Source organism: Panthera uncia, unplaced genomic scaffold (genome assembly GCF_023721935.1).
Source record: "Panthera uncia isolate 11264 unplaced genomic scaffold, Puncia_PCG_1.0 HiC_scaffold_295, whole genome shotgun sequence".
Lineage (NCBI taxonomy): Eukaryota > Metazoa > Chordata > Mammalia > Carnivora > Felidae > Panthera > Panthera uncia.
This window is the reverse complement of record NW_026059424.1, coordinates 21,174-34,655: the sequence shown is the minus strand read 5'-3', so window position 1 is coordinate 34,655 and position 13,482 is coordinate 21,174. Positions and strand designations below refer to the sequence as shown.

The following is a 13,482-nucleotide window of genomic DNA, read 5'->3' as shown; positions in this document are numbered from 1 at the left end:
TATAATTAATAGCCATGTAATTTTGTTTAGAGGCTTTAAGAGAAGTACCTAATTGTGCTAGCTTAGATGTACCCATAATTTCATCTGTCTGTATTTCTGGTGGTAGGTTATTTATGTTTTAACTTGGAGAAAGTTTATTTATGTTTTACCTTCTTTATTTTCTAAGGAACTGGCATTTGATCCATATGAATCATATGCTCGAGATATCTTACGGCCTGGTTTTCATGATCGTTTCCTTAGTCAGTTATCAAAGCCAGGAGCAGCACTCTATTTACAGGTATAGTAATTTTTAAATCAAGATATATGATGTCTGAAAAGTAATCTTAAAAAAAATTAATCACTTTTTTTTTTAGTCAATAGGCGAAGGTTTCAAAGAAGCTGTTCAATATGTTTTACCCAGGCTACTTCTAGCCCCTGTTTACCACTGTCTGCATTACTTTGAGCTTTTGAAGGTAAGATAACTCTTACTGCTATTTATAAAACATTCAAATATGATGCAATTTTTTTTTACCAGTTTGTGAATTATTATGTGAGCACCCATGAATATTAGTCTATGTCTATTTTCTTTTTCTAGTTAAGAAACAAATGTAGGGGTGCCTGGATGGGTTAGTTGGTTAAGTTATCTGACTCTTGATTTCTGCTCGGGTCATGATCTCACAGTCATGAGATCAAGCCCCCCCACTGGGCATGGAGCCTGCTTGTGATTCTTCTCTCCCTCTCCTTCTGCCTTTCCCTCTCCTCCCCCTCTTTCTATAAAAGAAAAAAAAAAAGGGCAATGTAAGTGAATCTGCAAAAAAGTGGTGCGTTTTCTCTAGTTTCAGGAGTGAATTTGAAAGGAATCATCAGATATTTTAATCTTGTGCCCTTTTTGTTTACATGGCCAATTGTTTGGAAACAACCTTGGATATACGCATCCATAAAATCTAGCAAAAAGCAAACAGCTGCAGTATTTTTCATATACATGGACTATAGGCAGGTAAAAACCAACAGGAATACAAAATTACTAACTTAATCATCTGAATAAGACTAAGTGTACATAATTGAGTTTGAGGTTATCATGTATGCTTTCTCTTAAATGAAAAAATAGAAAATTTAACACTTGAAATCTCCACACCTTTCTTAGGTTTTATTGGTAATAAAAAGTACAAGATTAGCAAAATAATTGAGGGAAAACATGTCTGAGTTTAATTTCAACACCATAATAACCATGTATTTATAGAGAAGATTAAATTGAGGACCAACAGAATGATAAGATTGTAGTTGATGTAATTTCATTTATAATAGTGCAGTGTTTATCGTGATAATAAGCTTTATTTTAGAAAATAAGAACACTAACAACTTTAATCTGAAGGCTCGCACGGTTGGACTTTGGCTATATGTTAAAGTTAAACATTAAATTTTTTAATGTTCCTTGGATTTTTGTGTAGTAGACCAATTTGAAGATTGGTCCTTTTTCCCCTTACCATCACAAATATTACAAAAATTGTAGCCCCAAATGCTTAAGTACAGGAATTGTGTGGGAAAGGATTACAGATAAAAACTTAGAACTGAGGGGCACTTGGGTGGCTCAGTTGGTTGAGCTTCCAACTTCGGCTCAGGTCCTGATCTCACAGTCTGTGAGTTCGAGTCCCATGTTGGGCTCTGTGCTGACAGCTCAGAGCCTGGAGCCTGCTTCAGATTCTGTGTCTTCCTCTCTCTCTGACCCTCCCCAATTCATGCTCTGTCTCTCTCTGTCTCAAAAATAAACATTAAAAAAATAATAATAATAAAATTAAAAAAAACTTAGAACTGAATAGTGCAGTTGAGTGGAAAACTTAGGATCAAAAATTGAGAAATGGTGGGGCGCCTGGGTGGCTTGGTCGGTTAAGCGGCCCACTTCGGCTCAGGTCATGATTTCGCGGTCCGTGAGTTCGAGCCCCACGTCGGGCTCTGTGCTGACAGCTCAGAGCCTGGAGCCTGTTTCAGATTCTGTGTCGCCCTCTCTCTGACCATGACCTCTCTCTGATTCATGCTCTGTCTCTCTCTGTCTCAAAAATAAATAAACGTTAAAAAAAATTTTTTTTAACTGAGAAATGTTAAAATTAAGAGATTATTTATCCTCCCCAAATAGTCTGTTTTTTTTTTAATGCTACACAAAACAAATTGGAAAAGGCAAATATAAATTGTGCTACATCATACACTTTAAACACTCACTAGTGACCCTCACATAGTGTGCCAGAAATTCTTTGTAAAGAAATCTGCTCCTCAGACCCCTTCTGCAAACATCTTGTATACATTTGTTAATGGCTTTGGTTCGCTGCCTTTACGTTTGGGAGCTGGACAATATCAAACGTCTGCTACTGTGGATAATTTATCTTCTTTTTTTCATGTTTTGCATTTATTTTAACTGCTATATGCTTCAAACTATCTATCTATCTATTTATTTATTTAAAATGTTAATTTCTTGAGAGAGAAAGAGAGAGAACAAGCGGGGGCAGGGCAGAGAGGGAGGCAGAAAAAGAGAGAATCCCAAGCAGGCTCCACACTCATCTCAGAGTCCGATGTGGGGCTCAATCTCACAACCACAAGATCATGACCTGAGGCAAAATCAAAAGTCTGATGCTTAACCGACTGAGCCATCCAGGTACCCCATCAGACCATTTTTTATACTGCCTATAAGCTGATGTCTTTCTTTTTTTAAATTTTTTTAATGTTTATTTATTTTTGAGAGAGAGAGACAGAGCATGAGCAGGGGATGGACAGAGACAGAGGGAGACGCAGAATCCAAAGCAGGCTCCAGGCTCTGAGCTGTCGGCACAGAGCCTGATGCAGGGCTTGAACTCATGGACTGTGAGATCATGACCTGAGCCAAAGTCGGACGCTTAACTGACTGAGCCACCCAGGCGCCCCTGAGCTGATGTCCTAATACGAGCAATAAGAGAAGATTTAGAAAACAGCTTCTATCATAAAAATAAGCACAACAGAGGTCTATCTAGCTTCCATTCCCTTAAACTAGATTTCTAAATTTAGACATTCTTATCCAGAAACCATGGGTTCAAAGCAGTGAGCTAAATGGTATTATGGCTGACTACAGATGTTAAATGTCTAAAGTTAAGCATAGGATAGTGTAATTCAGGAGCCATTGTAGTAAAAACACAATTAACAGCTGGCTATTGTACTATTCCAGTTTTAAATTTTAAATCAATCAAACTGCTGTGAGGTGCGTTTATAATTTTGGTAATTTTCTCTTTGATAAGAATAGTTTTGAAAGGTGTTTTATTTTTATAAATGAGCTATCCTAACATTTTTTTAGGGTTGATATCCTGTTTAAAGTTTCAGACTCCTTTCCATCCTTCAGATTTTAACTTGCTTTTACATTATTCTTGCATTTTCTGCCATTTTTCTTTAATTTCCTCTCCTTCTGGAACTCTAGTTACATATATGTTGAACCACTTTATGTTGTCCCACAGATCTATAAGATTGTTCGTTTTTCTTAAATCTTATTCTTTGTTCTTCAAATTAGTAATTTTTATTGATCTATCAATAGAACTGTTAGTATCTTGCTTACTCTTGAATTTCCATTTGGATTTTGTTTTACAGTTTCCACAGACTCTCTATCTGTCCATTCAGTAAGACCATGTTTTCCTTTAATTCTTTGAACATGATCAGAAAAGCCACTTTGAAGCCTTTCTTAAATCCAACATCTGGGTCCACTTGGTGTCAGTTTCTATTAACTGACTTTTTTTCCTTGAACATGAGTTATATTTTCCTGTTGTTTGTTAGTTAACAACTCTGGATTCTATAGTGTTGAGGATTGTGGGATTCTTGTTTTTGGATTGTTGGTTTTTTACGCTAGTAGACAGTTAACTTTCCTGGACTCAGCTGCAAATTTGTCTCTTCTGTGTTATACAGCAGCTGATATCTCTGTTTACTTTCTAGGATTTCCATATGATGCTTTTTTAGCCTGATTCTCTTGGATCTTCCCTACACATGTATGATTTGGTAGTCAGATAAGTGTGTGGGCAGAGATGATGTTCAGATTTGTGGGCACAGTCTCTGTGGTTCCCTTATACTTGGAGATTTCGTCCTTAATTTCCAGCCATTCTCTCAGCTTTAAACGTTATCCCCTGGCATGTGAAACCAGTAAGGCTTCAGTTTTCTGCTGCCTGAGCTGTGTATAATTTGGGGAATAAACACAGTTTTTTTGTTGTTTTAATTTTTTTTAATGTTTATTTTTGAGAGGGGGGAGGGACAGAGAGAGAGGGAAACACAGAATCTGAAGCTAGTTCCACGCTTGAGCTGTCAGCACAGAGCCTGATGTGGGGCTCAATCTCACAAGCCATAATAAGATCATGACCCGAGGCAAAGTCGGCCGCCAAACCAACTGAGCCACCCATGCGCCTCTGTAATTTCTTTTATTACTGCATGTTTCAGACTAGAAATTGAACTTAGCTTCAATCTGCTAAAACTATTAGTCTTTTTATAGAAGGAAGATACTCTGATAGGTATACAGAAAGCTGAAGAGCACATATTTAGCATCTGCTAAAAGTGTTAAAGTATTACTTTAAAAAAAACAGCAAAAATAAATAAAAAACAGCTTTATTGAGACATAATTTCCATGCCAAGTGTTCTCCATTAAAATGTACTGAAAAAAAAAAAAGAACAAATTCAGCTCCAAGGACCTGTAGGGAAGGAAATTTTTCTTCAACCCACTTACTGGGTCTGAAAAGTAAACTGACAAAGACTAACAGGAGAAAAAGCATACAACTTTATTTATTCATACAAGTTTATTTGATGTCACTTTTACATGATACAGGAGCATTGGCGCACTGAATATTTAAGGTGAAGGAACTTAAGAAAACAGAAGCAAGAAGGTCATTGATCTGTTTTCTAAAACCCCTTCGACTTAAAATATTTAATATGTCAAGGTGCTATTTGGGGGGGTAGCATGTCCTGAAACCCATCACTCCTTTCACCTCCTCCCACCCCCAATCCCATCATTTACTCATGAAATTGCTCTGGATAAAGCAGTGACCCCTTTGCTATTAGGTAATAAACTGCCACACCAAACGTTGATTATGGCAACATGAAAAAAATTAGGAACTTATGCAGTTCTCATTAGAATTAAAAGGATTCAATGAAGAGAGGGGTATAAAAAGGGAAATGTAGAGGGACGCCTCGGTGGCTCAGTCAGTTAAATGTCTGACTCTTGATTTCGGCTCGAGTCATCATCTCACGTTCCTGAAATAAAGCCCCGCATTGGGCTCTGCCCTGACAGTGCACTCTGCTTGGGATTCTCTTTCTCTCTTTCTCTCTCTCTCTGCCCCTTCTCCCACGGGCATGTGCTTACTTGTGCGCTCTCTCTCTCTCTCTCTCTCTCTCAAAATAAATAAACATTAAAAAAAAAAGGGGGAACGTGGAAATGTAGGCTGTTTATTATCCAACTGTTTATTGAACAACTTTGCTTGTTTATTATGTAAGCACGTCAAATTCACTTTCTTCAAAACTCACTATCTTTTCTAGCAAAAGTACTCTTTCTGTGCTCACTCTCTCATGAGCAGCCCCCACTATCCATCTTGCTGCTCAATAGAAACCTGAGAGTCCTTGGGGCTTCAGTCAGTTAAGCCACCTTGGGGCGGTTCAGTCAGTTAAGCGTCTGACTTTGGCTCAGGTCATGATCTCACAGTTCGTGAGTTCAAACCCCGCGCAGGCTCTGTGCTGACAGCTCAGAGCCTGGAGCCTGCTTCAGATTCTGTGTCTCCCTCTCCCTCTGCCCCTCCCCCACTCATACTTTGTGTCTGTCTCTCTCGAAAATAAATAAAAATTAAAAAAAAACAAAAACCCAAGAGTCTTCAACTCTTCTCTCTCATTCTTTCTGTCACATCCATTTAGTCACCAAGTAAGTCCTTTTCGTTCTTGAAAAGGATCTTCTTTTAGATTCATCTTTTCGTTTCCTCTCAATACTCTGAAGGCCATGATCATCTTATCTCTATTATTGAAAGTCTCCCTTTAGTTTTGCCTTTTCCATCTCCCTTCCCTACACAATCTGCTCTTGAGGAGCTAAGTAAACCAAAGTCATCCTTCTAAATTGCAAATTTGATCATGTTAGTCACTAGCTTAAAACCCTTAATGGCTCCCCATTGCCGCAGGTTAATGTCCAAGTTCCTAATAAAGCCTGAGGTTGACCCATCACTTCTCTCCAACTTCTTTTCTTCCCACCCACCAGGCTCTACTCTTCAGCTAGTTTCTCTCAGTCCTGGTCCCTAAAAATCTCTCAATCACACATATTATTTCATCTGCCTATTTTAAATTCTTTTACCAATGTTTCCCCATTCTTATTCTTCAGTTCCTATAGTCATTTCCTTCTGGAACCCTTCTTCCTGCTGTGTATTTCCAGAAGGCTATATTTCCCCCATTACATAACACTTTGTCATTCATTTCTCTTCTCTTCCATGCTTTAAGCTAACAGTAGGGACCAAATGGGCTTGCTCACCATCATATTTTCATTGCTATAAATATGGATGGTTAATTAAATATTTGCTAAATTAATTCCAGTTGGGACCTGATTGGCTTTGCCTTGTTGATCTGCCCTTTTGAGGTTTTTTTTCCACTCAGCTACTATTAATGTTCTAGTTTCTAAAAGACAAAAAGACATCTACTTAATTATCTCAATAAAATTTGTGACTTTCCTGAAACATCTTTGAGAATATTGCTTTTATTTCCTAATAGTGAATTATAAGTCATGTTATAATTTATATTTTAAGATTTCATTTTTATATTTTCAACCACTGGCTAATTTTATAAAGATATTACTTATTTAACTTACAACTGTAGAAGAAGTATACATTTATGCCATAAATTTATACTGTTTATTCCATGTATTATATGCAGCTTTGGTAATGGTCATCTGCTCACTTGTCTTGGGGGAAAATGAGGGTTTCTTTAGGCTGATTAAGTAAAAGAAGATTACATTTTGTTAATATCATTAACATCACTTCCTGGTTGAAATTTCATATATTATAATAGAGTTATTTGCATATATGAAATCACTAACTTAAAAAATAACTTTGAGGGGAAAGGAGGGAACTGGTTATGAAATGTACTTTCTTGGGGTGCCTGGGTGGTGCATTTGGTTAAGCGTCTGACTTCGGCTCAGGTCATGATCTCGTGGTTTGTGGGTTCAAGCCCCACATCGGGCTCTGTGCTGACAGCTCAGAGCCTGGAGCCTGCTTCAGATTCTGTGTCTCCCTCTCTCTCTGCCCCTGCCCCACTCGCACTCTGTCTCTCAAATATAAATAAAATTAAAAACAAAAAAGTTTAAATTTAAAAAAATATATTTTTTAAGATTTTTTTAATGTTTATTTATTTATTTTTGAGAGAGAGAACAAGCCAAGGGAAGAGCAGAGAGAGAGGGAGAGAGAAATCCCAAGCAGGCTCCATGCTTTTGGTGCAGAGCCCAACATGGGGCTCGAAGTCCCGAGCTGTGAGATCATGATCTGAGCTGAAACCAAGGGTCAGACGCTTAACCAAATAAGCCACCCAGGCATCCTGAAATGTACTTTCTGACTTAACAAGTAATATGAGCAATTTAAAGCTGAAGATAATCTCTAAATCTCATTTTAGTTAAGAATTTCATCTTTTTCACCCATAGCTTTTAGTTGTGCTGCTACTATAAAAGAATAGTTGAGGGTCATTGCCTTTCTTTGCTCAGCCTTTAAAGGGATATTTAGGTTAAAGCATAGCAAAGAGTCGGGAGCAGTGGTTTAATTAGTTGGTTTCTGGATAATTTGGATAATATTCCATACATTTGTTAACAGGACTAGTAAATTAAATTTACTGTTTGACCATATATTTTCCACTTTGTAATCTGTTCTTAGCGTCTCATCAAAGAGTATACAAGTAACCACTCCACAATCAAAATGTGATCCTCATCTTTGCTTGTGTTTTCCCATTCTGTAATAAACTCTCTATATACACGCAACATTTAAGACAAAGACAGATCTTTATTTTATGTCCCAAACCGTAGATAATTACATTTTTCTTGATTCTATATTTTGCCATCCTGTGCACTGCATGCAGTTTACCTATCTGAATGGGCTAGATCTTATTTGGTGAATATTTTCTAAATAGGTATTTCAAACTTATTTTGGTGTTTTGGTTAGTATATTGAAAAGCCCTTGAACTCAGGGTCAGAAATCCTGGGTCTTGCCTGCCTCTGCCATCAAGTAATGGCAATTCCTTCATTTTAAATAATCTAGTGTTGGAAAAAGTAATTTCTAGAAATAAAAACATGAGTTCAAAGGGTTTTTTTTTTTTTTTTAACCAAAGGAAACCATTACATGTTTGTGAATTAGTTGGACTCCTATAAAATGCATCAGGTGTAACACTTTATTTTTTGTATGTAAACAATCTTCAGTTTTGTCTCCTTTTCCAGTTCACAGCTTCTTAAATTTAAACCCATTTAAACCCTGGAAACTTCCCAGGGTTTCCTTTGGACACGCAGTACCCCATGTTGATTTCTGCCCCTTCACTTATTTCTAAAGGACCAAGAAAAAGTAATCACTGGTATAAGTGGATCCTTTCTTTTGAGAATATAAATTTTATCAACACTATAGAGCAATGAGTTTTCACTGTGCTTTGGAATATGATTCTGTGGATTATTTTAAATATAATCTCATATACAGCAATTTAACCTCAAGACTTGATCATTTTTAACTATTTAAGCAGAACTGTATTTGTAAAATTAAATTGTTGCTGTTGCACAATGTTATTAAATAGGTACCCATGACAAGCATGGTATTGAACATCACTTCGGTAAAAAGAGGATGCTGCTTTGTGGAGTCTTATTTACATACTGATTGCCACTGCTTTGTTTCTGTAGCAACAATAAGCCACCGCTTTGATGGTAGTTAACTTCAACTATTCTGCACCAATGCCCAGTTTAAGTCAGCTATGTTAAGCAAAAGTGCCTATAAGAAAGGTCATTTATTACATTGAAATTTATTTTAGATGCTTGACTAATGCTATGAAGGTAAAAATTACATTTAAAAATTACTTCATGGGGCGCCTGGGTGGCTCAGTCAGTTGAGTGGCCAACTCTTGGTTTTGGCTTGGATCATAGTCTCACAGTTCGTAAGTTTGGATCCCCACATAGGGCTCCGTGCTGACAATGTAGAAACTGCTTGGGATTCTCTCTCTCTCTCTGCTCTGCGCACTCTCTCTCTCTCAAAATAAATAAATAAACTTTAAAATAAAATCTTTTAAAAAAAACTTAAAAATTACTTTATTAGTAAAGATTTATGGGTTTTGACATAGACTTTGGGTTTGGGGTTTTAGAATGTATTAACAATATTTTTGAGATACTGGTATATTCTGTATGTGAAATGCTGTCGTTAAATGATAGATAAATGACCCAGAATCTTCAAACATTTATGGAATAGAAAACTAAATACATGCCAAAATGCATTTGTTACTTTCATAGTTCTTTTTATGTATGTTAAAACTGTGTTTTGTATGACTTTAGGTTTGTTTGCCTGAATTAATAATACAAAAAATACCACAGGATAGAATATGAAGGACTCAATATTCTGTTCCCTGTTGGTGCCAACTCTTTAAAACTAAAAACTCTCCATGTGTCTTATTGACTTGAATATTTGAGCAATTAAATTCTGAAACAACTCAGTGAAATAGTTCTCATTCGTGGTGCTCTCATTATGCCATGTAGAATTCTGCCTCTTTTTCATGAACATTGCTTTCAGTGTGAGATTGCTGACTTGGAAGTAAGGATTAACAGTAACATTTTATTTGTCTCCCAAAATTCTGCCATATGAGAGGTGAATAGTTTTAGAGTGATAGGGACGGAAGGTATTTTGAGAGATTACCCAAAGTCCAGCCTTCAGCTTACCAGTAATAGCCGTTAAGTAAAAATCTAGTAGCTGTCTTTCATGAACACTTGGCCATTGACTTCCTTTAATCTAGCTGGCCATAGTGAAGAACAATACTATGAGTAAGTGATATCTGAGTATCTTCTGATATATATAGATAAATGAGATATATGTATATTTTAAGTCTTTTATCCTTTGGGGGGAGAACCATTTTTTTACCCTTTTTATCTGGGGGATTATTGTGAATAGATTTTTATTTTACTAACACAATTGAGACTGAATATTTTTCTAAAAAGTGTAGTTTGCACCTTTTAGTTGAAAGTATGGTGAGTTTTTAATAATGAATATAAGAAATTTGGATGATAAAAGCTGAGCATTAAATAGACTTTACAATACGGTATTTATAACTTCTGGAATACTTGAGCATTTAAGGTATTTTAAGTAAATTATTTTTAGAAAAACGGTTTAGGGCTTTGAGTAAGAAATAAGTTTACTTTTCACAAATCATCAGAATGTGTATATAGTCTTTAGCAGAACTGAAAAGGAATTTGTTGTTGATCTTTAAGGAATATCTTTCAAGAACATAAAATCCTTAGAGTCATAATGAATAATTACTCTCATTAAAAAGTAAACCTTTACAAGGTACTTTGAATATTTTGTGGTTTTATTTCTCCTGTCTTTTCCTTTGTCATAAAGAGTAAATGTTCTTAAATATTGCATGAAAACTATTGGTAAATGCTATTTCTTAACTTTTTCTTTTTGGTAGCCAGAAGCAGGTTTATAAGTTTACTGAATTCTTGTTACTTATTGTAACTCATACCTTGCTCAGTTAACTGCTTGCTTCAATTATAGCCACCTGTTGTATTGATAACTGGTAGTAATTGATGACTCAATCCTTATTAAGCACAGACTTTTGCCACCAGTAGAAAATGTGCTTGGGTTTCACTAATAGTTACATTTCTAGTTTTACTCATAATCTTAACGTGTGAATACTGACAAAATTCTTCATGATACCAATATTAATTCTATAGAACTACAAAGAAAACAACTTATACTGTACATTACCATTTACACAGTGCTTTGATTTTTAATAAGAATCCCATTAAATAGGCACCTGGGTGGCTCAGTTAGTTGAGCGTCTAACTCTTGGTTTCGGCTCAGGTCATGATCTGACGGTTTTGTGAGTTCAAGGCCTGCGTTGGGCTCTGCGCTGACAGTGTGGAGCCTGCTTAGGATTCTCTCTCTCCCTCCCTCCCTTTCTCTCTCTCTCTCTGTCCCTTTGCAACTCACACTGTCTCTGTCTCTCTCAAAATAAATAAGTAAACTTTAAAAAGAGAGAGAGAGAGAGAACCTCATTAAGTAGGCAGGGCAAGATTTTTATGAAGCTTCATTTAATAGTTGGGAAAAGTGAGACTCAGAAGTCAAATAATCTGCCCCAAAGTCACACAGCAGTAGAGTCAAAATTTGGTCCTAGGTTTTGTGTCTTCAAGTTCCTCTCCACCATATTGCATCCTCCTGTGTGTATTTATCTTCCTAATCATCCTGTTGCTACAGCAGCCGTGTTGGAATCAGAAACCTAAGACCAGATTCCATACTTAAGAAAACCTCATCTATGTGCTTGCTGCTGTGCAAATCCTGTGCTGATTAAGAAGACACTTTATGTCCCTCATTTCTTTTCAGGAATAGTCACCTGAGAAACTGCACACTATTGCCTGTCACAAGGTGTGACATCTCTTAACACTGCTTCTACTGGTTTTTGTTTTTTTTTTTTAATGTGGAAAACTTGGTTGCATGTTAATATAGAAAGTAATACATAAAGAAGAAAACGCTTTTTTAAAAGAATGCATTTTATGACACATTTACAAGTTGCATTGTGATAGAAAGAGTTGAATCGATGTTATCTTTATTCTTTTTGTCCCAAACTGTCCTACTGGTTCAGATTTGTCATTTTGACTTTGCAGCAGTTAGAAGAAAAGAGTGAAGATCAAGAAGACAAGGAATGTTTGAAACAAGCAATAACAGCTTTGCTTAATGTTCAGAGTGGTATGGAAAAAATATGTTCTAAAAGTCTTGCAAAACGAAGACTGAGGTGAATATTTTTACTTTTTTAATAATCCTCCTTTTCACCCTGAATATTTTGGTATAGATTCAGGGATCTCAGTTCCCTCGTCAGTAAACAATGAAGAAAATAGTTTTAGTGACAAGCTTGGTCTTTCAGAGGAAGTGACATCAAAGCCAAGAGAATTTGTTATTGTTTGAAAAACCTTTCATATTTGTGCATTTTCCTTGCATACTCCCAGACAAGACCTCCTGAGAGCCAACTGGTAAGCTAAAGGAGAGAGAGAGAAAAATGTCTTGCGTAGATTTATGTCAACATCACCGTTCTGTGAAAGTAAAATTCGTAGTGTCCTTTATTTAGGGGTTATGTAACTTGAGGTATTAATTCAGATACATTGCTTCCAGTTTCCTCATTATAATCTGTGCATGATTTTTAGCTTTAGCTCTTATCCACTTAAACATTTTTAAATAATTTTTTAAGTCTCTTCTTCTTTTCACTGTATGGAGCTACTTTTTAATATTTGTCATTCTAAATAGTAGCCAAGGTAGAAGTAATCATTCCGTAGCTGGATTTATAGAGTAGAATTTTGTCAGTAGTCACTAAAAAAAGTCTCTACTGTGTTGCTTTGGTTTCTAAATGGTACAGTTTTGTATCACTAATATATGTGGAGAATTAGTGAACACCTTGTCAGTGCAACTTTTTTTTAAATGTACTCTTATTACTGTCCTTTATTTACGTGAATTCTAGGTTGCCTGTTACCTGTGCACTAATACTGTTTTTTCCTTTATCCCAGTGAATCTGCATGTCGGTTTTATAGTCAGCAAATGAAGGGGAAACAACTAGCAATCAAGAAAATGAACGAGATTCAAAAGAATATTGATGGTTGGGAGGGAAAAGACATTGGACAGTGTTGCAATGAATTTATAATGGAAGGAACTCTTACACGTGTAGGAGCCAAGCATGAGAGACACATATTTCTCTTTGATGGCTTAATGATTTGCTGTAAATCAAATCATGGGCAGCCAAGACTTCCTGGTGCTAGCAATGCAGAGTATCGTCTGAAAGAAAAGTTTTTCATGAGAAAGGTACAAATTAATGACAAAGATGACACCAGTGAGTACAAGCATGCTTTTGAAATAATTTTAAAAGATGAAAATAGTGTTATATTTTCTGCCAAGTCAGCTGAAGAGAAAAACAATTGGATGGCAGCACTGATATCTCTCCAGTACCGGAGCACACTGGAAAGGATGCTTGACGTGACGATGCTACAGGAAGAGAAGGAGGAGCAGATGAGGCTCCCTAGTGCTGATGTTTATCGATTTGCAGAGCCTGACTCCGAAGAGAATATAATATTTGAAGAGAACACACAGCCCAAGGCTGGAATTCCAATTATCAAAGCAGGAACTGTTATTAAGCTTATTGAGAGGCTCACGTACCATATGTACGCAGGTAAGAAATGTAATTGAGTTGCCTGTCACTTGTGTTTTGCTGCTTCCAGCTGAGATTCTTTGCTGCACAGGTCACTGTGCCTAAAATAGAAAGCAGACTAACAACGAAGGA

At 36.4% G+C, this 13,482-nt stretch overlaps 1 protein-coding gene across 1 annotated transcript in view; it reads left to right on the top strand.

Moving 5' to 3' along the window:
- LOC125917917 (son of sevenless homolog 1) overlaps nt 1–13,482 on the top strand; it is a 55,332-nt gene that overhangs the window by 21,745 nt on the left and 20,105 nt on the right. Inside the window, exons 6-9 of the mRNA XM_049623991.1 lie at nt 167–277; nt 354–452; nt 11,825–11,952; nt 12,716–13,371. Of these exons, the coding sequence (XP_049479948.1) occupies nt 167–277; nt 354–452; nt 11,825–11,952; nt 12,716–13,371 (994 nt within the window). The remainder of the gene's footprint in view (nt 1–166; nt 278–353; nt 453–11,824; nt 11,953–12,715; nt 13,372–13,482) is intronic.